At 48.8% G+C, this 27,750-nt stretch overlaps 2 protein-coding genes across 3 annotated transcripts in view; one reads left to right on the top strand and one right to left on the bottom strand.

Annotated features, from left to right (window-relative positions):
* Window positions 1-27,750, bottom strand: part of LOC125949769 (26S proteasome non-ATPase regulatory subunit 8) — a 594,091-nt gene that overhangs the window by 382,390 nt on the left and 183,951 nt on the right. The gene's annotated exons all lie outside the window — the stretch shown is intronic.
* LOC125949732 (protein eva-1) overlaps window positions 1-27,750 on the top strand; it is a 107,221-nt gene that overhangs the window by 34,145 nt on the left and 45,326 nt on the right. For both annotated transcript variants that reach the window (XM_049677051.1, XM_049677050.1), the window contains 2 exons: window positions 19,061-19,183; window positions 23,361-23,470. In XM_049677051.1, the coding sequence (XP_049533008.1) occupies window positions 19,061-19,183; window positions 23,361-23,470 (233 nt within the window). The remainder of the gene's footprint in view (window positions 1-19,060; window positions 19,184-23,360; window positions 23,471-27,750) is intronic.

Raw genomic sequence — 27,750 nt, 5'->3', positions numbered from 1 at the left:
GGAGCCGGAGCCGGGTTGTCGGGCCGCCCAAACGATGTTGATGTTGTTACACAATGCCCCGGCATGGTCCGATCCCCGATGCAACCGCAAACGGGGCCGGGGTGATGGTGGCCGGAAATAATAAACGACATACTTCATGAAAGAATGATCGTTAAAGTGGCACAAACACTGCACGGGAATGTGCACACTAATGGCATCGCTCCGGGTCGCTGGCGAGCAGTAAAACTTTTTCATCTCTGCCACCGTGCCGCCGATTACAACGGTACCAAAGGGTGGTGCGTATGGATGGCGATTCGTGGTAAGAGGAAAACAAACGCGGAACGGTCATAAAAATACGCTCGATGGTTGCGCGAAGCAATGCGAAAAATGTATTCAAATTGTTTGTCAAACCCCGATGGCTGATGGCCGCTGTTCCGCTGTTCCGAAACGTCATCCTCGCGGGTTGACACACCGGAAGATAGTTGTCTGTCAGAGAGTGTTCGTTCGAAGCCAGTCGCGGCCCTGTCGTCTCGTTAACTGGATGCCTTTTTCCGCGATTTTCCTACCCCCTACCGGTCGGAACTTGTCTGGATCAATTTGTCCGGATCGCAAAACGGTTGCATCCCGGACCCGTTCGATGGCAATGGTGGGGGAAAACCTCGTGATGAACGACCAACGCTCTGGTCACCAACTTCGGTTTCGCGAATCAAAACGTGACGTAAGCTAACGAACGAGCGAGGGCGGGACTAGAATGATGTAACACAAAATACATGGAAATCGGTCATGTATTATTGATGAACAGCATTTCCTATTGCGGAAATGTTCCGCTCCCGGGCGGACACGCTTTGTTACCATTCCACTCCGGATCCGGCTGGTTGGTTGGTACTACTTGGAAAATCATAATAACGTTTCGCTGTTCCAAACGGGAGATGAGATTAGATGAGATTTACCCGGCGCAACGCTGCACAATTTAAAGTTGATCAAATCGTTCGGAACGGAAACGCGCCCAACGTCACATTATTTCGCGAGAACGAGAGGACATGAAATTCGAGTCTCATCGGCAAAGTTCAAATTCAAAAGTTTTCTGGTTTAACGCTGGTGGTAGCCGACCCTCCCCCTGGACCATTACGCGACAATGAACAACTCGCTGACAACGGACACCAGCTGGTATTGTTAGTTGGTGAGTTTACTACTGAGGGCTGCTGCTGCACGAAAGTTATCAGAGGTGAGCATAACACACCCGCCAACGGTCGCCATTGTTCGTCGTTGGTTTTGTCGAAATTCACGCATCAACTCCTGGCCACCACCGCAACAGAGCTGAGGCCTTGCGCTTGGTGCTTCAAGCAATAGAATTATATGAGGCCCAACGCCAGCAACATACGAAGTGCGCCTGCGGTCATATCCTGTTGGTGGCGAGGGTAGTGTGTGTGTCGAGGTCGCGGATCGCGTTTGAAATTGGAAACAATTCCGAGAAGAATGGACCATCGAGAGGTGTTGTATTTCATCGTCCGCCAGCGGCTAACATTACAATTAGTATGCTTAACAACCATTCAATAAATGGCAGCTCCGTTTAACATGCATATAATTACCGAGCTTCAAGTGCAAACAGCTTTTTTGTAGAGCTTCTACACTTTTGTTGCCGCTTGATGTTGCTTTTTCTTGTGGTCCTCCGGGAAATGAATCGAGTATAATCAACGATTGCTGTTCTGGATTAAAGTTACACCAGGAGGAAATTTCTCCCTAGAAAGTTGCTCCATGCCGCTATCATCGATCCAAACCTTAGCATAAACGGTTCAAAAGAGTCGAACACGAACAGCGTTGTCTGTCGACATCAACAGTAAACTGTTTGTTTGCGGAATCTTCTTCCGAATGAAGGACATGCTCGAGCAACTGAATCCCATTCACTCGACGCGATAAGTATTCTGCGACTGCGTCCTGCGACCAAAAGCGTGCCTACCGAAGGAACGTTGGTGGTGGTGGTGCTAAATTAACATATAAGCTCTGCCGCATTAACACAGTCGCCGCTTCATTTCCGATGCAGGGCGCGTTCGGTTAAAGGTGCAAGCCCCCGAATGTGCCCATAAATTCTGGCCCAGTTCGAGCGGCAATAGCAGCACGGGAGCGACGTTTAAACACGACGCGAAACGGGCATTTCGAGAGCACATCCTAGTGTCTAGGGGTACGGATGCTCAAACGAAAAAAAAGCAAAAAAGCAACAAAAAAACAAAGAACCAGACCGCGAGACCGGTGACAGTGCAAAGCGGACGATCTGAGAGCATGTCGATTCCGGGGTGGGAGGAACAATAAAAACCCAGCCAGCCATAACTTCTGCTCCGAGTTTTCTCCACTCACTGCGGAGATGAGTGAAAATCGAAATGAAAATCGTCGTTGTCGTCGTTGCGAATGGGCGAACGGTCGCCAAACACACACACAGGCGCACGACACAGGATCAAGCCCGATGGGCCGTTTTACGTCAGTTTGTATTGCTTCGGAATTGTGGGTCGTTAAAGGAAAATAAAGATTTAGGGAGCGTTATTTTATTAACAAAAACACACCCATTGGTCGCTGCGTCGCTGCGAGTGTGCGAGATGGTGGAAACCGAAGTGGAAAGCGAAAGGGATTTACTCCTTGTCTGGGCTGGTCTGGTACAGCTAGCATGGTTCATCCTCGCAATGGATCTTCCGCAATGAATGAAAGCCGTTTTCTTGCATTAAATGATGGAACCGTTTCATGTGCCACGCATTTTTGCTTTCATGAAAACCATTTTCACTTCTGTTCCATTTTACCAATACCTGCGTATGCGTTTTACGTGGAAAACAAAATTCAAATGACAGGAAACCCACAGGAATGGACTATTTTTGAATGATTGAAGCTGTATGAAATGGGTTTTCAATAGAATTGAAGCTTAATTCCGGGACACGAATTTTCAATATTTATATCAACGGAAACGGGCAGAAAAAGGTAAATGGAATACTCGCAACCACGAGATGATTGGATAGCATAATTCTACCACCGGTTGAACATTCCACTATGCTTTATCTACAGCTGCAGCAGCAGCAGCAGGAGCAGCAGCTTTGGCCGGACGCCAACCAGCGTTTCGTTCTTGAGGAATGGAAATGTAGTATGAAAATAAAGGCACGAACCGGACGTTTGATGTTGGAAAACGAGAATGTTTCTCTTTATTCCAATGCGCCGGCCAAGGCCACTTTGGGAATTAATGCTCTCTTTCCTCTCTCGTTCGAGCATCGCATCTTCCGAACAAAGATGTTGCAGGCGAGGCTACAGCTTAAACACGTTTTTTTTTAACGGCAGGTGCACTGACGGATCAAAACACATCGGAGCACCATCAAGAGCACCCAGACCCCTTCGAGGGACGTGCTATGAAACGTCACAACGCCGGTGACGGTCGGACAAGTTCAACATTAGTCATCACGCGGGCATGTCTACAGCATTTTTGATTTCCTCGGGGTATGCGAAGCAAATCAGTGCGTGGTCCGATGATGCTCACCGCGAGCGAGGTGCTGCATGCATTCCACTCACGAGTGGTCCCTCGTGTTGTGGTCCCTCGGTTCGTTCTCGTTGTGGATAACCCCGAACCGGCCTGACCGGCAAGCAGCAGCACGAACGGTTTTGTCACGAAAATAGCACACCCGTGAACCGGTGTGACACGAGTTAGCGGACGGGCGCGTACGAAAATAGACCACGACCGACGACCAAACATCGTTTCCCACTCACCCCCTCTGATGGCCACCGCACCGGCACCGGCACCAGCATGTTCGAAATTATGCTTGAAAACGTAAACAAACCTTTGGCTAGGAGAGGAGCACCGGTAACTGGCCAGTGGCGGTGCCGAACGGCCTGCGATGCTGCGAACACGCTGGCTGCTTGTTTAGGTCATGCACCCAACGTCAGCAGCACTCAACGATCAATCCACAGATCGGATGCGCTGACGAGGAGCGGAGTTTATGATGGAAAATTAGTTAAACACTCGTCGCCGGGATTGATTCGAAGCGAATGAAATGTGTTTGTGTGTTTGTGGACCACGGAGCAGCTTGCGGTATTTGGATCGATCGTAAATATTACGTGAGTCTATTCACAGTTGCTCACAAACGCACATATGTGTGTTTATACTTTGATCTGTGGTTTCTGTTTTTCAATATTTATGTGAATCGATATAGCCCATACCCATAGTACACCAAAAAGGCAAACAAACCATTTCTCCTGGATACAGATTCGGATGGATCGAACGAGAATCAATCAATTGATATTAAGTACATGGGAAATGATCCATTAGAACGATACTTTACCAATCAACTCGACCCCTAAACCCTTATCAAGCAGTAACAGGAGCTGAGTGAGTCGCTTCGGGGAACCAATTTCGAGGGACCACATAACCTCACAGACGCCGCGTTGACACTCGTTTCAAAACACCGACACCACCGGGCCACCGGCCGGTGGTCTATTTTTACGGTCACTAGCCATTATTTAGGTTTGTGTCCCGATCGAAACGGCACCACCGCCAGAGTAGTTGTTGCGCCAGAGAGTCGAGGCGGTGCCGAATTTATGCGAAAAGAAAACTTCCCTTTCGATTCTTTGTGCGGTGAGCGAGGGACTAATACTAGGAGTCTACCGGACAGAAGCCGTAGCGGTCTCTGGTCTCTGCATACGGAGCAGCGCGAATAGAGAATGAAAGGTAAATAGGCTGCTCCGCTGACCACTGATTTGTTTCGGTTTCGACCCGTTTTTGTCACCACAACGGTGCTCGGTTCGTTTTGAGCCAGAGATGATTGTTTGTGGTAGTGAGAAATAGCTTCTGGGAATGTCCTTGAACTGTTTAAATTACTCAACACATTAAAGGGTGAACCGGTTGAAATGGAGGTAAAGGAATCACGACATACTTTTCGCTTTAAAGCACAGAATGAGTCCCTGAATGTTGATTGATCATGCCAGCACCGGGAACGGGGTTTGGTTATCCGTGTTCTCTGCTATCCTTGTCACAGCCCTGCCCTGCAATATCCGGTATCCACTCACTCGTTATTAGTTGGTTGGCATCATGGGAAAGGATAAGGACTAAATGGGATTCAATTCGTGCCTTCCGTTATGCTTTTCCTCCAGTTCCCACCGACGGTTTTTGTCGTCTGTTCTCTAGCCTAACCCCCCTACCCCTTGACTACTCCAATTCCCACCCCGGACCCTCATCAGCTCTCTGAAACTTTCTACAATCACCTTTCACGTCATCATCACTCCCTCTGTTGGGCGAGTTTGATGAAAGCCAGCCAACCATGGGAGGAAGTGGGGTGCATATTTCGCGTTCTCCCCCATCGGTCACAAAATTAATCATCCATTTTATTTACGGGGAAAGGCACAGAAAAAAAAACCGGAAACTTTTTTCCTTTTGCACGTTCCCATTCCGGTTGTAAAGCGGGTTTTGAATTACTTTGATCATAACGTCGCTACAGCCTGGTCTTGGGAGGACGGTGAGAAGGAGGCCTGCAGACAGATGCTTTTTGTGATGGAGAACAAAGATGGGGTAGGAGGAGCGAATGATGGTGTCTCAGGTTTTAGTCAACATTTTTCATTTACACTCGCTTTCCCCATCGTTGGTCGCGATAAATTTGCGCTTCGGTATCAAATCGACGACCACCACCAATGAATGATGTTGGTTGAAGGGAGTAAGGGTGTGAGCGAAGGAGGGAGGGGCAGTTGATGATCTTCATCGTTAAAATACAGCTCATAATCGGGCCATAAATTTCCCACCAGGCAATTGTTTTCATTGGGCGTTGCAAAAACAAAACAAAACAAAACAAAGCAGAAAAAAACGTTGGTTGCAACGTGAACCTGTTGTTTGAGCTATGTTTTAAAATTAATCAGAAGCTTATGTTTCAAGCGTGTTACACTGTTTTCGTGTTTGTATTAACTTCAGAGACCTCACAACGGGTGAGTGAAAGGATATAAATTTAATGAGCGCCAATGTGATTTATTACAAAACTTTATATGTTTGCAAATCCAGTAGCATTAATCCGTGGTCACCCCCTTGGGGGGCATTGAACCGAGACCAATCAATGCGCTTTGCTAAATCATTTAACACGGATATCTCCCCGGGACCCGGGAGGGTGGTAATAAAAGTGAGCCCCCAAAACTAGTGAACCAAGTGATAGCATCAAATGGGTTCCCAATGGTTGTGGATCGTCTCGTCCCATCGTTCACTGATGGCCACCATGGTGGCCCTTCACAGAACTCGACCGTGACCCCGAACGGCGAACTCGGGGCAGGGGAAAGCGTTGGTAATATTTTTATTGATTCCTCTTGCTCCGATCGGAGAAATTATGTACTCCATTACCATTAAATGCCGGCGAGAGTACGCCAGCCGGCCAGCAAAAGTTGCAGGCCGCAAGCACTCCCCCTTTCCCCGCCGCACTAGTACCAGGCGCCTCCATCCAGCGAATGGGTAGCCGATTGGTCGATTCGAACACGAACCTCGATAATTACTTGCCCGGCGGCATCACCCCTCATTCGTGTCGCTCTTCTGCTTCCTTTCGCTCCACAGCCCTTGGACAGCCCTTGATTCGAGCGAAAGAGCGAGAGAGAGAGAGAGATAGAAGCGTGGCTGGATAAGCGAGCCGACAATTTTATGACCACATAAGTTATCCGAGGGTAATTTAGCGAATTTCCTTTTACGTGGTCCCGTGCCGCTCCGACTACCGTGCTGGAATGTTGGACCCTGCAGCAGCACGACCACCACCACTACTACCACCACCACCACCACCACCACGATTGGCCATGGGGATGAGAAAAATAATGAACATTTATTTCAATTTCGCAAACAAATATTTCCCCTTCTGGCGCGCCAAGGAATGTTCGGTTCGGTTCGGTTCGGTCCTGGGCTCGTTCATCCCACTCTGGACAGTGCAAAAGGTGGGATGAAGAGGATGCTTCCCCGGGGGAGAGGGGCGACAGACGAAGCGTGTTATTATTATTAGCCATTTGACCGTTGGCGTGGTTCTGGGTGAGACCGGTGGAACCGAGGAGCATAGTTTTGGGACCGGTTCCGCGGCCTGAGCGATTGCGTAATTCATCAGCCAACGGGGGCCGTTATTCGGGGGACAGTGACGATTCGTGGTCGTGTCGCGTGCAGCTGACATGCGGCCATACGTGTTGGCGTGTTTTCGAAGAAGCTGTTCGCTCGTTCGTTCGTTCGTCGGTCACATTGGCCAGATAATGACGCCCACGGGCACGGGCACGGACACGGACACATTTCGAGCGTTATATTAATGATGGTGTTAAAGCGTGGCCACGCTCTGGGCTCATCTGGTTGATCCGGCTGAGGTAGGTCGGTTTGGCTTTAAGCCGAAGTTGACTGTTTGCTCGGAAATCGAAAAGTGATGCAACGTCGTCTTCAGGTCAGGACGAGGAACGGGACGCGGTCACGGTCTCTGTGCCGAGACACAGAGGACACAATTTAAGCAGCTCAAAGCGTGTATGTATGCATATCCGATTAGTGTTGCCTTCGTATGCAAAATAGGGGCGCTACGTGATCGCATCGAAGCCCCTCCTTCCCAATCAGCGTTGATGATAGGGTGGGCATTTCGATTAACGGCATAGTACATATTGCATTGCCTAAGTCCGTATCATGAACACAGTGTTCTTGGAAGGGTGCCAACACATGCTTGAGATGCATTTATTCAACCGATTGTGACACTTACGCTTTTCTTGGATTCGATCGAATTATGCTGTGCAGTATGCAGAAGCTGCATTTCAGGGTTTACTTTCATAAGCTATTTCGGATGTACCGATGTTCCTAAAGGGGTTTTATCAGTCAATCCACTGCTGCTGCTGCTGCTGCTGCTGCTGTAAAGTCGTATGAATAATTTATTTCCATTTATTCCCATCCCATGTCACCAACCTACTACCAACCAAGGGTTGTGCTCACTCAGTGATGCAACATCCGAAGGTGCATTTACCGGGAACAGCTATTGCCTCTGCATCTGCATCCGTACTTCGTTAAAATTTGTGCTGGCTTAAAGCGAAGGATCGACGAGACGAGACGATTTTTGCCGATTTTCCTTGAACTGCCTGAACTGGTGTTCAGGCTCTACGTTCGAAATGGATTCGCCCTTCACCGAATGCCATTGCTTATCGCTTTGCACCGGGCACGATCCATGATAAGGGTACGGTCTTGGTCTGTGCTAGAGGTGTACGTGTGCAGGTCCGATTTGCATCCCAGCACAGAAATCCGGGAACTCGGGTTTTGCAAGAACAAACCTGGGGCTACAATGCTAGAAGCCGCTCGATATCTTAACGAATGATGGCAAAATCTTTGCTTCGGGACTGGCTACCAATCTTCCAACAATTTCAAGAGTGCGTGTTTGAGCCGACGACGACGACGGCGGCCCTAAACATTCGCCTGCAGCCGGTGCAACACGCCCACAGCTGCCTAACCTATTCGATCCGCCTAATCCCAGGAGCTACTAAAGGCGTAGTCGCACTCCAATGCACACGTGGCGCACATTTGAAGCCAAAGCCAAGGGAAGAGGCAGCATTTTGTGCAGCACACGATTCGACACTGCCTCGAGAACTTACCGAAACGTTTTCTTCGAATAACAAAAAAAAGAAAAGGTTAAGACATATAAGGGAAGGGAGGCCAAAGATGCCCGGTAAAGACACACAGATTCAACACCATCCTCATCGTCGTCTTCGTCGTCGTCGTCGACGTTACTAAATGTGCATTTTATTCCGTTGACTACCTCCTGGGGATGGGGAGGCAGAGGTCGGTGTAGAATCCTCGGATGTGGCGGATGCCTGCGGATGGATGAAAAATTAAATTCCACTTTACTCCCCACGGCTGGTTGGCTGGCTGGAGATGCACCCGGAGGGCCAACTTCTTCTTCCAAGTTTCCGATTTTATTTCCGTTTCACAAGCAGAAGCGGCAGCATGAGCTGCATTCTAGCCCCGAAAAGGGTGGCACATTTGCACCTCCCCCTGCCATCCGGCAATTGTGCACCGTTTGGAACCGAGAGGGCAAAGCGAGAGGCTACCATTGCATTTTTCACTTTAGCACTCAACACTTCATCTTGGCTGGATTAGCGTCATGCATGTGTGCTGGTGGAGGAGAAACTCCAGAATGAGGGAGTACGGTGGATAGTGTCTTGCAGCGTGTGCAGAAGACAGCTACACACACACAGACACATCCTCGAGTGCTGCTCACGTGCAGCAAAAGACAGATGTACCGTCACGTTGATCGTGACATCGTAGGTGAGATTCATGCAGCTTACGTGATTGTCTTTAATGCTAAATTGCTTTCAGCACCCGGCTCCGAGGATGCTGCTCGAGTGAGGCAGCGAAACACAAATGAAATCAAAACACTGATTCGATTGTAAACTTTTTGGCCCCCTTCTGTGCTTTGTCCCTTGTGTCCCCGTTTTCCGAAGGGTGTTTGCTGAATGTTAAGAAAAACATAAAGTTTCGTCCCGCGTTTTTCACGCTCTACAGACCATAATAGCACACCAGCTACAGACTTAAACAAGTTACACTAGTGCTCAGCGGCATGCAACAGTCGTCGTCGTTGTCGTTGTTGCCATTGTGTTGCTTCTGCTGGTGGTGGTGGTGGTGGTGGTGCTGGAAATCGAATGCGATGATTCAACGCAATTCGTCAATACTTATCAAACAACTATGTATCGAACCACCCGGTTGGCAGGCGGCTTGGAACGTGGAATAATGGTTAACATAAAAAAAAGAAACACAAAACTTACCCTTGCCTTGGTGTGAACGTAACCCGTGTGATAGCGAGCTGGGACCGGGTGGGGCCTGGGTGTCACACTGAAAAGTTCTACCACTCGCTCGGTACGCAGATTTCGAATTCGGTAAGGGAAAAAGGAGGGAAAAAGTTTTTTTCCCTCGCACCGGAAAAACTTTTCCAACCCATTTCTTGTCGCTTGTCGGTGGAAGAAGGAAAGGGAAGGGAAGGCAAGCTCGCTCGCCACTCGGCATGCCGTTGCTTTTGCGAAGAGCGTGCGCCCTCTCGGAGTGAAGAAATGGCAGACAAGTAAAGGCAATAGCCGTGAAAAGACGACGACGAGCGCCCCTAACGAGCGCATTCAAAACTGCAACGACACACCTTTTGAAATTTTCGCAAAACTTTCCACCAACACACGCAGTTCGGTCGAGTGGAGCATGTGCGAGCATCGGAGACTTCTCGCTATTCGCGGACCGCCCGGTCCAAGCGAAGCCTCGGATCGGAATAGTCTCTTCCAGTGTGTGTGTGTGTGTTCGCTGGCTGCTCGTACCAACGCTTCCGTTTGACGCTTATGAATATTGCAAACTAATGACTTGCGGGTTGCGGGTTTCGTTTTTATAGGCTTTCAATTCGGACAGAATTACAAGCGTGTTGTTCGCCCGAAAAATGAGGTCAAAATGTAGTGTCCTAAGGCTAAGGAAGGTTCATCGCTTCAAACAATCGCTTGCGGTGCGGAAACCGAACCAAACCTAAGCATTTCCACGCAATCGACAGGGCGGCCCATTAATGGAGCATGTAATGGTTTGCCGCAACTTCTTCTGGGATGCACGAGATTTATGGGATCAATTTTTTTTTTACGGGGAAGCGATAAGTTATTCCAGGCGCCTGTTCCTGGCCTGGATGAAAAGTTGTTGCATTGCGATTTTTTCCTGCTGCTGCTGCTGCTGCTACTTGTTTTCATCCTTCTCGATACCCGTTGAGTTCGGAGCGGCTCTTCCGGGGGGTTTTCAGTTGATTTAAGAACCTTGAAAGTGTCCAAACAGGAGCAGTAATTGATGAAAGACCTTCGCGATGGCGGGTTTGAAGAATATAGATAGATAGTAGTCGTATAGTGCTACTGTTTTTAAACAGTTGAAAATGAGTTTCGCGCAAGAAGCTCTACTTCATCAGTGTCAAACACTAGACGCAATCTGGGTGAGCAATTGTAAATGCAACCGAACGGAATAGGATTGTTTAAGAAAAATGTGGCTTCGCAGCACCTTCCACATGCTTTTGCTCTCAATGTTACTTTCCCAAAGGTGAAGAGGGAGGTATTACCATATTCTAAAAGAAAAGTTTTGTCCGTAAAGCGATTTTCTTTTTCGAATGGTTTCGTAACTTTCCTTTCAAGTACTTAAGAGCGTCTAATCCTTCCGAGCGTTGCGAGGAACGAAGCGAAGCCGGAGCTAAATCGATCCAAACCACCGAACACAAAAGAAACGAAGAAAAAAGAACCACCGACAATCTCTTTCGACACCGAGCGCTGATCGGATTGCCATCAACATTGTTGTTGCGACGGCATGTTGTCTACTGCCGGCCGGTCCTAATCTTTGGCTCTTCCACACACTCGAGCTTACCACCAAAAATGGGTGAACCGACTCAAGCACGCAAACCGACGATCGAAATGAGTTTACGACAAGTTTTATGTATTTGTGTCGTGATCGGATTAAGCAATGGTGGTGGCGGTGGCATAAATTTCCGTCGCGGGCCCTAAACCATCGGTCACAACATCGACGCGGCACTAACGCGAACCGTCGATCAGTTTGTCAATCGTTAACCGTTGCGCCGTGTTTTGTGAAATTTTCCCCACACAGTTTGCCGGATTTTCCCGGTCTTTCCACTGTGCTCCGACAGACTCCGGCTGAGAGACGACAGATTGAGCTGTCCTACTACTACTGCTGCTGCTGCTGCACATAGTTCGCCAACAGTTTTCTTTCCACCACCATTGCCACACATCGAGCTGCACGGGCTCCAGTCGATTGGCGTTTCCGGGCACCGAAAACCACGCGAAAACAATGCCTTCCGGTTGGTTGGCTGGCTGGCTGGCGGAGGAAGAAGTAGCAGCAGCAGCGGGGGGCAGCGCTCGGTGCAGCACCGAACATCCGGAGCAACTGCCGGAGAGAGGATGGAGAGACCGGGGATAACAAATTTTGATTTATGCCTCACTTTGCCGTGAGCCCATTGTGTGTGGCGTGCCTTTCACTTGCTTGATGTACGTTTGCATAATCGACACCTCATTCGTTAGAGCATGCAAACGCAAACATCCGAGACGACCGACTCGAGGATCCGTTCCGTGGGGCCCAGATGGCGGAACCGAGTGTTTGTTGGGCCGCCATATTGCTAAATTGATACATTTCCGAGAAGTTAGCTGCCGGCACCGGCGCAGCCCGAGGTTTCCGATGACATCGCGACGACAGACAAATAACAGATCACCTTCGATCCGCGGGACCGGATGTTGCAAACGGGAAATTTGGAAGTCAAAGAGCTTCTCCTTTGGCAACATAACATGCCAGCAGCAGGATAAATGTTTACCTAGGCTGATGGATAACGGGGGGGACTGGAATGCGCTTATTGGATTAAGAAGTTTGCGTCTTTACGAGCAACCGTGCTGATGCAAGATGTATCATCGTTCTTCTTTAATTTAATAAAATGACAAATGTGCATGAATTACTTTATTGAATGGAGCACACTTTTGCGAGCAATTGTTTACAGCTGTTGTGTGTGTGTGTGGTGGTGGTGGTGCAATTGAATGATGATGCTTCTGCAACGAGCAACGAGCATTGAAACAGTCATAAACGGCACATTGAGCGCTGAGCTGGGCGTTCGAAATGCTGTGAACTCGCACCATATGCGCCTCACACCGCGCTCTTCCCCCCGTCGTGGGACGCTCGCTTGTCTTCGAAATAGCATTCGTTGCCGCAACTCGGCTCGCTTTGTAACGAGTGCGCCCCCCGCCGGGGTAATAAAAGAAATATATTTCATATGCATCTGGCTACCAAAACTCCTCATTTCTTTCCATTTTATGGGAAAATGCTTTGTTCTACTGTAGAGGGTTTGTTTTTTTTTTCGTTTGGTTTTAGTTAAAGCAGAAAACACTAATACCAGCTCATAGAAGGATGCGCCAATGGTGCATCTTTTATTGTGAGAACGCCCATTTTAGTGCATTAGCGGATGGTTCATTTGCCGACAGACTGTACCACCAATAACAGTGTAGCGTCGGTGCAATATGTGTGTTGAACCACATTGCAGCTGACAGATTGGTTTAATTTCATTTGAAATATGGATGATAATGTGCAGTATGAATTTTTGTGAGAGCGAATGTTTTGCATGAATTCCTATTGAATGGTTAGCAAACATAAAATAAGCTTCAGTGTATGAGGGAAACCAAGCAGAAAGCAGCAATAATGAAATGTTTATAAACCATCACCATCATGGGAACAAAGCTCAACATGAACAATGTGCGAATTTAAAATTTCCAGGATAAGCTTCGGAAAATGGAGTGCCCATTCCTTTACATGCTTACTGTTCTCCTGATTTTGGATTAACAGTTTTCTCACTGACCGCAAGTCCGCGAGGTATTTGCTCAGATCTCTACCATGTGAAGCCACATGCCAGCATGCTCCCAGAAGCGCTTTAAAAACTGAACAATGCTTGCGCTTGCGTTTGAAGCGCTCTCTCCTTTTATTTTTCATCAGAATTTTATCAGTTTCCATTTCACCGATGATAAGCGGACAGTATATGAACGAGTCGTAACTCATCGATGATGAATGTGGCCCGCACCGCACCTATTTGTAGGGCGCCATTTTAGATAACCAGATTGTGCGCCACGCCACAAATCAGCCGGGTCTAGTGGGAAACATTACTCGCTCGCGCGTGTGTGTGTGTGTGTGCGGTGTGTGGGGGAGTGCGCCGGTGGTCCGTAAACAAATTTTGAAGCCGACCGAAGTCAGTTGGCAAAGTAATTGACCAGCGTGGCCAGCGGCACGACGGTCGCTTGTGAATTTATGTTCACACTCAACACGTCCTTCAGCCCCCATTGTCGTCGTCATCGTCGTCGTCGTAGCTGAGGGGTGATACCTATACTGAAAGCAATTCGAACACCCGGAACAATCGGTGGTCGAAGCAGCGGATTTTTTGCTGCTGTTGTTGTGCCGCGACCATACCTTTAACAGGCACTGTTTCGGAACAATTTATATTGGAATACTTTATCCAACTTTTTTCGCTCGTCGCTTCGGGGTCACTGAATGGTATGGGTGTGCGTGTGTGTGTGTGTGCTCGGTTGTATCTGTTGACGCGGTACACACCACCGTGCGGTAGGTACAATGAGATGCGGTAGTGACAGTGCGTCTTTGGGTGCTTCCTACTCCTCTTCCTCCCCTTCCTCTTCTGCTTCTACGATGAAAACACAAAAAAAATAGGAAAACGCGAGATGACTTTCGCAACTTTGGCCACCAAAACCCGGGTACCTTGGTTCCATGGAAAAAGGAAACCTAGGAAATAAAAGCAACGCCCAACAGAAAAAAAAACGAACCTCCCTCCCTCGTTCCCTTTTGGGGCTTCCCTTCACGCATGAATGGGGCCATCGTTATGGAATGAAAAGCGCGTTTTGCCCTGCAAAGCGTCGAATATTTTGTTTTGCTTCCCTTCGAAGGCGGGCTGTTTTTTTGCGGGTTATTTTTGCTCCGAGTTCCTGCCTCCTCATCCTCCTCGTTCTCCGCCTTTTCTGCTGCACTGTAAGCGTAAGGATGGAATGTTGGAACCGAAGCGAGCGAGTTTTCCGTTTCACTTTCACGCGCTCGTCCGCTCCTTTTTCCTGGGCCCCTTTTTCCTGTTTCTGCTGCTTCGCTTTGCTTATCCCCATTTTATGTGGAGGGCTTTCCCTACTTTTCGGGGATCACCAGCTCCTTTGCGGGATGGCTGTTCGTCCTGCACTTCAACTTTGCACACTGGCCACCCTCTCACTTCTCCCCCCAGCTTCCCCTTGGTCACTCCATCCGCTTGGGTGATGGAAATTTTGCGAAATGGAGCATATAATTTACAGCACCGTCTGACTCGTTGTCAGTGATTTATCAACGATAGCAACGACGAAAACAGACTACAGCCAGTACGATACTCGGGGCATTCCCGTGGACCAGGTGTACACACGACGGAGGAGTGCCGAACTGGAACCGGAGAGCAACTTTCCTTTGGAGAGCTACGTAAGAGAGAACCGTGCCCCCCTACGTAGAAGACATTTGTCTCAACCATTCCCGGCTACGGTCCAGCTGCGGACCCTCGAACCTGGTGGAAGGGGAGGTGTTGTGTTTTACGCGTGTAAAGCCACCAGTGCGGAGAAAGTTGGTGGTTGGAAATTTAATTTCTGAAATAAGCTGTTAAGTACCGTGATGATTTGTAGCCGGGGGAGGGGCTACAATTCGTTACTCAAACTTTGGTGAATGGTGGCGCCACCACTAACATCATGTTGATGGTGGTCTTGCGTGCAGCCAGCCAGCAATCGAGTATCGAGGCGCACAATCGAGCGATATATAGAGGGGCTCCGCTTTTGTGTTGGTCGGTGTGTGTGTGTGTGTGTGTGTGTGTGAGGGAGCTGAAATAACATCTCTCATACTATGGCGCCTGCAAGCGCAACTAATGATGTAGCATCGTTATGTCGAGCATGATCGACCCTGTAACGAAAATGGCCAAATACCGAACACATCGCATTGCTGGTGTGCAGCAGTGCTGGATGGAAAAGATGGATCCATATTTTGTACCAGCACAACGCAATAAAGCGACTACAGTCGAAGTAGCCGCTGACACAGTTCAGTTCAACGTTCTGCAGCACTGGTAACGGATGAGTTAGATTGCCTTCTATTGCCTCGGATCATTAGGTACGAAGGAAAGTTACATCGCATCGCGCGAGTGGCCACCAATCTATGCTGTTGTTACTTCTTGGTCAAAACGTGAAAAAAAATCATCTTTTCAACTCGCCACTTCTCGTGGAAGTTCCTTGCTGGAAGGTTGATTTCAAAGTGTTTCTGGTTGATTCTACTTCGACGGTTGGCATTCATCGCACCGACAGTTTTGGCTGACTGTCAGCCGAGTTGTCCTCATTTAAAGAGTAGATGCTTTAGTAAGAGACGAGCCAAAAACGTTTGCCCCGTACACTGCCAATGGTCGATCGGCTTCGAGCTATTTCAGCGAGCAAGCAAGCAGGGCAAGTGGCATGAAGGATTCCTAATCCCCACAAATTCACGGAGAAGATCTTGGGCAGGGCCTCTTCCCGGTGCGCCGGCTTGTCTTCGCCTGGCTTTAGCCAAAGCGAATCGAGTCCAACTTTTTAATATCTTTCCAATGAGCACCAGACAGCCCCCCGGGGGGAGAGAGGGTCCCCTTTGCCTTTCTTGGCTCGCTCGAGCTCTCTTATCGCGTAGCTCTTATCATGCAGCCCAAAGCACTCCCTTACTGGCTGTGGTGTGTGTGTTTTTTCCGTTGCTTTTTCTCGGGCATCTCGAGGACAGTCGGCTTGCTACGATGAGTGAACTTTGTCGATGAATGAATAGAACGAAACCCCGGCTCTATCCTGTTACTCGCCCGCCTGCCACGATCACTGCCAGCAACTGCCAGTGCCGGGCTACTTAGTGTCAGCCAATATTATTCGAAGCAAACGAATCGACGTTTTGCACCCCAGGAGAAGAAGTAGAAGAAGAAAAAACCATCTCGCAGCGAACGCGAATGAAATATCCTCTCGCGATGGCTTTGCCGAAAGCTAATTAACGGCTCGTGGCTCGGGCACTTTTGGGGGCCATAAAGAAGCCCAAAATACGGTTCGATAATTTCCCCCCACCCTCTCTGTCTCCCCCGTTTTCCTCTCTCTCTCTCTTGCGTTCACACAAATCAGACCCATCATCATCATGCTAGACGCCGGGTGCAGCAAAAGTTTAGCAGTACTTTGATTGGCTTACGCAATTTTGTTCGCCTCCGTGCCACTCTAGGGCATCATTATTAATCGGCTTAAAACGGTGGCGAATGATCGGTTTGGTGAAGCTCTTAAAAGGCAAAATATTCCCCCCCCCTCCCGGTCTCCTCACTTCCCCATCAGCTCTTCTCCTTTCGTTCCCATAGTGCTCCCCCGTGGCCAACGTTTTAAACTTGCGTTTTCCCATTTTTTAAAACAATCAAACAAAATACCACCAAAGGTTGGTACGAGCGTGCGGACGATCGGTATGGGGATCGGTAGCGGTGGATCGGGTTTAATTCTCGGCAATTATTAATTATAAAAGACCGCCATTGATCAGAAATCAGTATGACCAGAGGGAGCAATTGATCTGTGGCGTTTATTATTTCATTCAAATAGCATTAATTTGCCGAGCAGGTGCGCTGGCAAACAGCATGATTTGTGATTGTAGTTTTTGATGGTATTAAAGTCAGCGAAAAAGTGATTCCATGCGATACAACATTTCATCCATCGGCCAAATGGAACGTAATGTAATATTCAATACATGCTCCTTTTTTTGTACCAACGAAAATACAAATACAAATACCGCGAGATAACGAATGCGGTTCGCACAATATTGGTTTTATTAAGTTTGTCTTCCGTCAGGCTGTGAATGAAATCGGGTTTGCAGAATTGTACACGGAGCAATGAATTTTTAAATCGTAAATATGACCGCTGTTGCGCTCTACAGCTGTTGCACATTTACCATTTATGCACAATGGACTGAAGGATGAACTATTCTTTCGAAATATCGATACAAATACATGCTCGGACTATAAACATTCGGATCGTCCGTCCTTGGAATTAAAAAACAAACTGCTCGAACTATACCAAGCTTTAAACGCTACACAATATCAAAATTCCTAACTGTTTCGAATAATATTCGTCCTTTAACAACTAATATAATGATTTAAATAATTTTCCACATTATCGCTTAGCCATTGACGGCAGCCATCGGTGGTATGAGTCGGTGTAACGTTAGCAACCATGCGGACAATAGCAACAATGGTACTATTTGAGGGGAGAATGACAAATAAATTCTCTGGAAAACGCTGCCCGCCAACCCGTGCATTTCTATGCTCGAGCATACTTTTCAGAGCAAAAGTATGTGGGGCGAGTCGCATAACTCTGTACCGGGAGTATGGAAAAATACCGGAAATGTATTCATATTACAAACGCTTCCTCTCTCGCTTCGAATCATGCACCCGGTAAATGCCAATGTGATGTCCAGTTGCGACCGGAACCGCTTGAAGCCCGGAGCATCGTGACGATGTTCCGGGAACCACCGCACAGCTCTTCATTCAGTGGCAAGATCGTGCTCATAAAAAGGTGCCAGCTGTTCGTATCCTAGCTCGACAGGACCTCGACGAACAAAATGTCTTACTTTCTGGACCACAGCAAGATACATACATTTCACAAAGCACGTGGAACGTACGATAGTCAGCTGGCAAAAGCATTCCTATTTGAGTTCGTCTGTAGAACCCCCAGAACAAATAATTGCACCAGCCACAATCAACAAGATATTGGATTCGAATTTATTGCCTTTATTTTTTAAATATATACGAAATTTTCTTGATGAAATGTTTGTAACGAAGTGTAGCAAAACGTTGAAAGGACTGACGTTTCGTTTTGCCACCAAAATGGTCCTGTGACTATCTTCACCGTGCACCAGCACACGGCAAATGGTCTCCGGGTACTGCAGATGATTGTCATGCTGTGTATGTTCTGTGGCCAAAAGACAGCAAACATTAAGCTGACATGCACACGGAGAACGAGCTTCGGAGCTTCGCAGGTGAACAAATGAGCAGCATTCCATCAGACAGATCAGAATGTGCTCGTAGGGCGCGTCAGCGTCCAACTCTGGACTGGACTGGACCACCTTTCTGGAGCTGACCACCTGGTGTGTGCACCATGCAGGGATGTATAGTGATTTGACCGCTGATGGACTCGTTGTTAGTGTCGGTGTCGGGGCATTCCAATTTACGGTCGTACCCAAAAAGGGAGCAACAACCAACGACGCCGCAAAGGTCCGAGGGAATGGACCACCTACTGGAGTTCTGGCCGTTCCCTTAAGTAGCCGTTTGGTATATGTGGTTTTTGGAGGGAGTTTTCGTGACTCGAATTGGTCACACTGTATCTCAATCTAGCCCTTTATTGGCAATCTATCCTTGCAATGTAGCAGTAGAGTGTAGAATACTGAAATGAATCTCTGTTTGTCTGTTTTATTCCCTTGATGTTATGCATTTTATAGCTAACACTAAGTAAATAACTTCTTGTGCGTTATTTCGATAACATTTTAACCATTTTCATATTGCTTTCCATTCGTTTGCAGCATTGCTGTCGGGGACGCTACGCACATATCAACGAGCCGGATGTGATCGGGAGTTCGTCACGTTAAGCTGTCCCCGAGGAACGAGCATCTCGATCGAGATAGCACAGTACGGACGCAGTGGTGGTAAGTGTTATTTCCCCGGCCCTTGATGAAGATCCCGATTATGGCGATGCAGATGAGAAGATTAGCAGATAAGCTCAACGATGACGGTATTCCGCGCTCACCTTGAAACAATAATGTCCGTCATCTGTGTGTTAGGGTTTTCTGTTTTTGCCGCTACATTCGAGTCACGAGACTAACGTGCTCGCACAATTTATTTATAATTCAACGGGAACGGACTTGATGCGATGCCAAGGCGACTATGATGGGGTGCCAATTCCTTACTCGAGGTTTCTGGTGTCAAGATTTTCCTCATTGTTTAGCAGATAGAGAGAGACCGAGACAGATCAAAGCCTTTCGATCAAATGAAGTGCAAATAGTGAAACAGTTGAGCGAAAGGATTACCTCTAAGAAATCGAATTACACGCTCCATAATACGAACGCTGATGATGATCATCTGCAATACCGCGTCAGCCCTCAGTGGGCAGCGCACATCGACGCGACACGATTAATGAGACTTTTAATTACAAACTCGAAGGGTGATTCATTAAAAGAGACGAAAGACTGGAACGATCAGCTCTCGAACGCGTCTGACAAATGAACCAAACGGCCTTCGTTGCAAGGGGAATCGAAAAAGAGAGAGAGACAGAAAAGAGAGCGAGAGAGCGGATGTTGGTGGGAAAAGCTTTTTTCCCCGAAAAAAAAAACGCACAACCATCAGTATGGACTGGCTGAACTGATTGAGTGGCAAGTTTATCTGCTTTTTGTTCGCTCACGCGTAATCAATCAATTTTCTTCAACCACGTATCCGCTCGGTTTTCCTCCTCCTCCGGCTGCCATTGCCCTGGCCCGTTATTTGCATCATCATCAGCAGCAGCAGCAGCAGCAGTAGCTTCAACCGTGAACATTCGAAACAGAAGAGGTCGTTGGAATGAAAAGGTTCGCCTTACGATCCGATCCGTTGTCTGTTTGAAAGGAGTGGAGTTTTCCTCCCCCCTTCCACGATCGCATTCCGCGAAATCGTTGCGTTGCGCGCGCGCGGTGGAAATGGAAGTGGTTTTTCCTGTCGAACTTTGAAATGGCTAAAACGCCCTGACGTAGTCATTTTCCAGCGCAGTAACTGTCGATACAATTTCCGAGCCAACCTTTCTTTTGACCGCCACCACCACCGACCGACCGACCAACCAACGGAGCCAAATCGACGATCCATCCATCCATCCATCCAAGGACCGAGGTCGTTCGAGGACCGATTTGACTGGCTTCTAAATCCCTCCTTCAGTTCGTATCTCCACCATAGCACCACCACCTCCACCGGGGTTTTCGTGGCAAAAACAATCGAAAACACTGAATGAATAATGGAAAATTAATTAAAAACTTATTCGTGCGCGAACGGAACGGAACGGAAAGTTCGTTCACTCGTCGCCGGCTCCCGGTGGCCCGTGTCCCGTGGCCCGTGGCCCGTGTCACGGGAAACCGCTTTCAGGCGACAGCACCAAAATGGCCACCGGAGAAAAAAATGGGTAAGAAACCCAGCAGCGTGGTTTTGAAAATCCTAAAATGCTTAGCATTTTGACCTTCGCCTGAACTCCCGTCCCCGAAATTGTCATTATCACCAAACCGTAACCGCAGCGGTGTGGAGTTTCCCCCACCTCGTTACTCGATCCGTTCCGCCTCCATCGATGAAGCCCCGTTTTTGTTGACGCCACCGTCGGTGGTAAGACGAGTCGGTTCAGAAATCATTCAACACAACAAATTAGACTTTGCCTCGGTTCGGTTCAATCATCCTCGGGGTATCGGGGTACCGTCACCGCCGGTGGCTTTCTTCTAAAGCTCCCGGTCCCGGTAATCGATCCGGTGAACAGGGCCTGTGGTCTGCCGGTGGTTTACGGAAAGGATTTTCGGGCAAATAAGACAGCAATTTTGATTGCTTCAGAAGAGGGTAACGGTGGTTCACTACATACTGTTCCGTGCGATGTTGTGCCGGCATGTACCGAGGCTGGGCTGTACCCGGCTTGTCAATTAAAGGACGAAGACGGTCTCCGCCCCCTGGGTAATTGTGTTGTTTTATGCTAAAACTATCAACAGTTCCACTCGGAGTGTGTGTCGCGCGATAAGACATTCCATCCACCGTTCCGGGAGCACGACGAATGGTAGTTAGAAGGAGTCTATTTATAAATCATGCAACACTCACACCTACCTACCTCAACATTGCTTTAAGATGCCCGGGCATCAGTTCAGCGGCCACCATTGATGAAAAGTAAACACCAAAAACGTTGAAAAACCCAACCTTCCACTACATCGATGATGATGATGATTCGAGTGGGTTGGTGTGTTGGACGAAACCGCACGCCTTGCATGAGGATGATGATGAACACGACACGGGAATAACCGACGGAGAAAAGTTATTTCGTCTTCGCAGTTAAATCAACTCCAACCATCCATCCATCCAGCCGAACCGAACCGAACCGAACCGAGTTTGATTAGTTTCGAAAAGTGTGTGTGTGGGAAGTGAAGGAGGAGGGGGTGGCGATACCGCGATACGAACCAATTATCTACACCAGAATCTCGGTCTCTGCGGGCGGCGGTGGTGGTGGTGCTGCTCCATTCGATGACGATGTCCTTTAACCGGTGCTCTGGCGCTCATTACCAGCACCACTGCTCGGTATTGGCCGTCGGAATGGCGGATTACTGTGTGGTTTGGTGTTAACGTGCAAAATCGCCCTTTGAAGGAATCCCGGGTTGAATTCCGACATTCGTACCGATTCGCTGGAAATCGTCATCGGGAGCCAATTATTTTCTCATTCCCAATACGACGAATGCATTACATCAAACGACGCACTACAACCGAAAAGGGAGTGGGGGAAGGGAAAGTTATTTAGAATCACGAGCCAATCATCAATACGGTTCGGAGCTCATGCGAGAAATCAATTAAAAGAGTAATGTAAACCAGTTCCGTTCACCGCAGCAGCAGCAACTGATTTTATTCAGAATTTTCCACCTTTTTTCTCTCCTCTCAACGGTGAACCGCATGATCCGCAGGCTGCTGGTTGGCTGCTTAAACGGGCACCAAGGCCGTGCTGGAAAATGGACTCCATTGCTGCTGGTGGTGGAGAAATTAATTCGCTGCAATCTTTTCACCGAAAACATTTATCACCCCCGGGGGGGTTGGTCGTGGCCCCTTCACATACTCCACGCGCACCGCATGTATCGACGATCATTGGGCGCCATCGGTCGGTTTGGGGGCTACTAATGTGTGTCGGTTGCAGCGATGGCCGGCCTGTCGCGTGGCTGAAAAGTGAGACAAAATACCGAAACAGTCTCTCGCTCGGTCGCTTGATTTTGGATTTCTTTTCTCCGTTTTTTTTTTCGTTTGGCGTTTGGTGCTGACTAAAAGCAACTGGACGGGCTCGTTATCGGATTTACTGGTTTTGATTTATATCCCGGCACGCTCCGAGCTCCGGCAGCTCCGGCGCACAACTTCAGACCATTCCCTTCGGCCCTTCCCTTCCCTTCGAGATGTCGGCGACCGTTTTGCGGTGCGGTATTGGCGCTTGGCACGCAGCATCCCGGCGAAACCGTACGTGCGGAAACTAATTGAGAAGCATTAACAAATGATGGCCATAAAGCAACGATGCGACGGTCCGGAAAAGCAAATGGCGTAGGTTATTTCTTTCTTGCCGCATTTTTTTGTTTTGTTTTTGGTCGGCTTCGAGGGAACCACGGTGTGTGTGTGTCGTCATCGGTGGATGATATTGATGGTGTGGCGCATTGTGTGCGTGCGTGCGTGTGTGTGGACGAGCCTGCGGTCTCTTGTGGTTCAATTCAATTGGCTTGTGGTTCCTCTGGCAAGGCTGGCCAGATTATTGTGTTCCCTTCGGTTTTTTTGCTCTTCGTTCGCCGGATTGGATGCCTGAGGGCCGTGCAGACGGACGACCATGGCCATGCTTTACGCCTCTGTAATCCAATTAGTTCGTAATAAGATTCTGCAGCAAAATACCATTTGATTATCGCTTTTTTCTCTCTTGTTCAATGCTCTTTCTTTTATTTCCTTTTTTTATCCTTTTATTGGTTTTTGATTCCATGTTTCAGGACCGCCCCCGGGGGAGCAGTTGGCCAACTGGCGTTTCGATTTCATTTTGAAACTTTTCAATCGTCATTCTTACTCACTCTCTCTCTCTCTTTCTGTTTCTTACTGTTTCAGATGCAAACCTCTGTCCAGCGAGCACGGAAGATGCACTGGACATTAGTATACCGGGCACGGAGATAGAAATAAAGGCCCCGGAGAGCTGCACCTGGCCGAACGCCCTTCAGGTTAGTGTCCTTCCCTTTCCTTTCACACAGGTTATCATTGTTATCGCGGCACTCGCCAGTGACTGCACCAAGTTGCGCAAAGTTCCACAAGAAAGTGGCCACTTGTAATCAGCATAATCTGCGGTTCGCGGTACGACCTTGTTTACAATTCTACCGCACCCACACGGATCCGGTCGGTCGGTTGGTCGGTCGGTCCGTCCGCCGGTGTGGAATGAATATTAAGCAAAAGCGAAGCGGAACAATCACCAAAGAACGAGGGGTGGCGAGGGGCGATGCAGCTGGAAAATAAAAACGAGAAAAGAATTTCCTTCGACTAGTGGCACCGGAACAGATGCCGCTTTCCCTGCGGCACCAAACCAACACACTCGCGCACACAAAGCACTCGCAAGAAGCGCCAATCCGTCGTAAATGAAGGCAATTAACACAGGGGCGCGATAAATCATAATTTATGCTAATTAGCAAACACTGCCAATGTCAGAATGCATAATTTATTCTGCGCGCCGCCATCGTGGGCCACCGGTTTGGCGGTTGGGCTAGGGTTGGTATACACCACAGGACACACACACAGCCATAGGCACGCGCGCGCGGGAACAGGATGATGGGGCCATCGCAGTAGGTGACGCACGTATCACAAGAAGCTTGTGGTCGTCGTCGTCAGCAGCAGCCCATCTCTTGACCATCTTGCGAGCACAGAGCACTTTCACACGATAAGAACTTTCGATCCGGATGCGATAATGGAAATTTGCTTTTGTTGCCTTGTTCTACCACCATCACCACCACCACCATCGCTTTGTTCGCTTTTTTATATTCGCAATTACGTCGTGTGCCCCACTTCTGGAGGCACTTTTGTGATGAAATTTAATTTATTTCAACCTCTGTGACCGGACAAGATCGGTCCGGCCACCAGCTCGGGACCCGGGTGGCCGGGAAAAGGCAAATAAAAATAATAGCACAAGCACCAGTGGCCTCATAATCCTAGGCCAACGTCGTCTTCGTGCCGCACACACTTGCGCCACGATCGGCCTGAAGACTGTGTGTGTGTGAGAGAGAGAGAGACAGTGAGCACAGCGCTTCTCTCCTCCCCGGGAGTGGACAGGAAAAGGCCTGGAACGCTCGTTTCTTCGCGCTGTCCTCGTGCGCCACTGGCCAATGCTATCATTTTACACACTTTCTTCTCCTTTCTACTCCTGCAATCTGTCGACGCGCGTCCGGCGTCCCCGGTTTTTTCCCGGCGCGTGAGTTATGGGTTTGCCGCGGTGACTTTCCGCTAATATTCGATAATGGTTTCGCTACTTGGGGAATTGTTTTTTAATGAGTGTGCGCGGCGCGCTTGTGCAAACTTTCGGGCAAGCTTTCGAGCCACAGGGACAGGACAGCCCGGCGGTCGTTTGCGGTTGCGTGTTGCGCTCCCAGTCCCAATGGCAGGGGGGGAAGTATTCATAAAGTTGGCAATAAAAATGAACGATTGCGACGCCTGTGTCACCAGCGATGGTGCGGGCGCTGGTTATTAGATTCCAAAGTGGGGCTTTTAATTGCATCACCCAAAAACGCGGCTGGACGATAGATAATCAGATCCGCACGAGGGGGAGGTTTATGGTAAGGGGTCCGTTTCGGAGAGATTATTACTTCCGTTTGGAACTGGAACGGGAGGTGCTGGTGCTGTTGAGTGAATCTCTGTCTAATCAAGTGATGACAGCACGGTGGTGGGAAGCTGCATAATTAGAAAGCCCCCCACGGATTAGCCCGAAACGATGCCATGGTCCGCACCTTGTACCCTTACTAATTGAATTGGGTCCGGATAAAGCGCATTCCTGTGTTTCGGTCCTGTGGTCGTCTGTACGGAAAACATCACCTTGCAAAAACAACAACACATCCATGTTTGCTGCAATGGTAGTTTTTGACTAAAACATAATAAAACATCCAAAACACATTTCTTGAAACACACTAACACGCACAAACACAAACACAAACAAACACGACACTATCTATGCAGCAAGGTTCGAGGCGGCTCTGCAACGAGAAGATTACAAAGATGGTGAGCCTATACGTACACTACTGCTACCACCATCATCAGCCGGCAGCAACAGCAGCAGCAACGTTGCCGGCTGTCGGAGCGAGGGGCTTAATCATTCTGGATAATGTATGATAAAGTAGAGTTGGCACCTACATAGTGCCTGCTTGCCATCATAGATGCTGTCGGCTCAGTTTGGCTCAAATCCGTCTCGTCCTGCTCCGGTTGCTGCAATCACCGAGAACTTGTTTTCGAGAGCGAGCGAGAGAGAAAGGAAGAGAGAGAGAGAGAGAGAGAGAGAGAGAGAGAGAGAGAGATTTATTTCGCCACTATAGTGACGATGTTTAGTGCTTTGACGTGTTTGCACGCCTGCTATAGCGCCCGTCTGCATCCATCAACCGTGTCAACTCATTCGTCGACATGACAACGATCTTCCGAGCGAACGGAGATGGCGTGTCGTTAGGTGACGACAGTTCGCCTTCGCCCAAGCGAAGCCTATTTACCCAAGCAGCATCAGCAGCAGCACAAGAGCACACACACACATACACACACACACGCGCGGTGCTTTGGTGCAGCGAGCGAGCAATGGAGCAAGTTGGAGCAGAGGAATACATCAAAATAATTTTGGTCACCACACTCGGGATGCCACCCTTCGCTGGGGTGCCATCGTGTTGCTTTGCCAGGCTAGCCCCCCCATTGGCCTGTGTGCTTGTGTGTGTGCTGAGAGATACCGAAAAAGCATGGAGCAGCGATGATGGAAGGAAACTTATTTTTCTTTCCCCTTCTCCTCAATGCTGGAATCTCTCTATCTCTCCGTGGTGGCATAACGATCGTTAGTGTGTTTTATTTAGAAAAATTATTTCCTACCGGATGAGACTACGTTAACAAAATGAAATGCCTCGTTACGTAGCGGACCTGCGCTTTATTTTATGTCATTCCCCCGGGGCGCACGGTGGTGCTCGCTGGATCAGGATCAGTATCCTTTTATGCCAATAATGGAATCACTGCTTATCGGTGAATTCAATCCCATGGTTCCGGGCATCAGCATTTTGCAATCCTTCGCAGACTATGCTCGTAAAGTCCGTACACGTTGGAACGGAAGGATTTAGCTTCTGATAGGAAAGGAGTCTTCGACATTGGTAGTAAATTCCCTTGACCAAGCAAGATAATTCCGCTGGTGGTGCACGGAAGCCGGAAATGCAGCGCACAGCAGCGGACCTGAGACGAGTTGTGCATACGGTATGCACCCAAGGTCATCGCCGGGCTCAATTTGACCGCATTCCAGGAACCATTACCTAACGACCTGGCCAAGCCTTGTGTGTGCGCGTGTGTGTCCGTGTCACTGCCGGCGACCATTGGCACAAACGTTACAAACATACCGGACGACGGCTACGGACAAACTTGCACTGTCATTCTTCATGAGGTTCTCTCTCTCTAGCACAAATCCGCTCCAAGTCCGCATTTTGCTAAGAACCCCCCGGTTCTTGGCTCCGTAAGGACCGGTCGAGTCGGACCGCACCGGGCGAAAGCTGTCATAATCCTTTCCTGAAACATTAGCTCACCCCATCGACTATGGGCGATCCCTCGCCGTCGTCGTCATCATCGTCATCATCATCGTTGTCCTCTTCGTCTTATGGACAGCCGGATTTGTGGTTTCGCTGCGGTTCCGTTGAATAGCGAGATCATGGAGCCGTGCCTGCGCTGTCGCTTGCCAAGGTGACCAAGAGAGAGAGAGCAACGAGAGCGGATCTGTCGAGGTAGAACGCAAAGTACGGTCCAAAGTATGGAAGAAAGTATGTTTTCCCCGGTCGCCGGTCACCGGTAGAGTGTCATTTAGCCCCAAAACCTTCTTTTCTTCTTCTGCTGCTACTACTGGTGCTGCTGCTTCTACTTCTTACTTCTTTTTCTCTTCTTCGCCATCTTTCCGTTCCTCGGCTCGGCGGGAGCCTTCTGCCGAATTGGTCGAGCTATTTATAATCCTATTATTAAGCCCGAGGATAGCACAGATGATGGTATCGCTGTGATACAAGAACCTACCTTACCGGGCGACCATGTTCTAGCTAAACTTTAGCTTAAACGATCCATTCTGCAGGGCGGTCGTCCTCCTCCTCATGTGTCCTGCTTCTGCTTCTCGGACAGGATCGTCTTGCGCCTGCCGGTAGCAAGCAGCAGCAGGGAACCAGAGATTTAGTAACAATCCACGTGACCATTACGTTACAGCATTGCGACGTTTGTGGTTTTCTGGTGGCAGAATGAATCCGTTCCTTCC

Source organism: Anopheles darlingi, chromosome 2, assembly GCF_943734745.1.
Source record: "Anopheles darlingi chromosome 2, idAnoDarlMG_H_01, whole genome shotgun sequence".
Lineage (NCBI taxonomy): Eukaryota > Metazoa > Arthropoda > Insecta > Diptera > Culicidae > Anopheles > Anopheles darlingi.
This window is presented reverse-complemented; position numbering and strand designations above follow the sequence as displayed.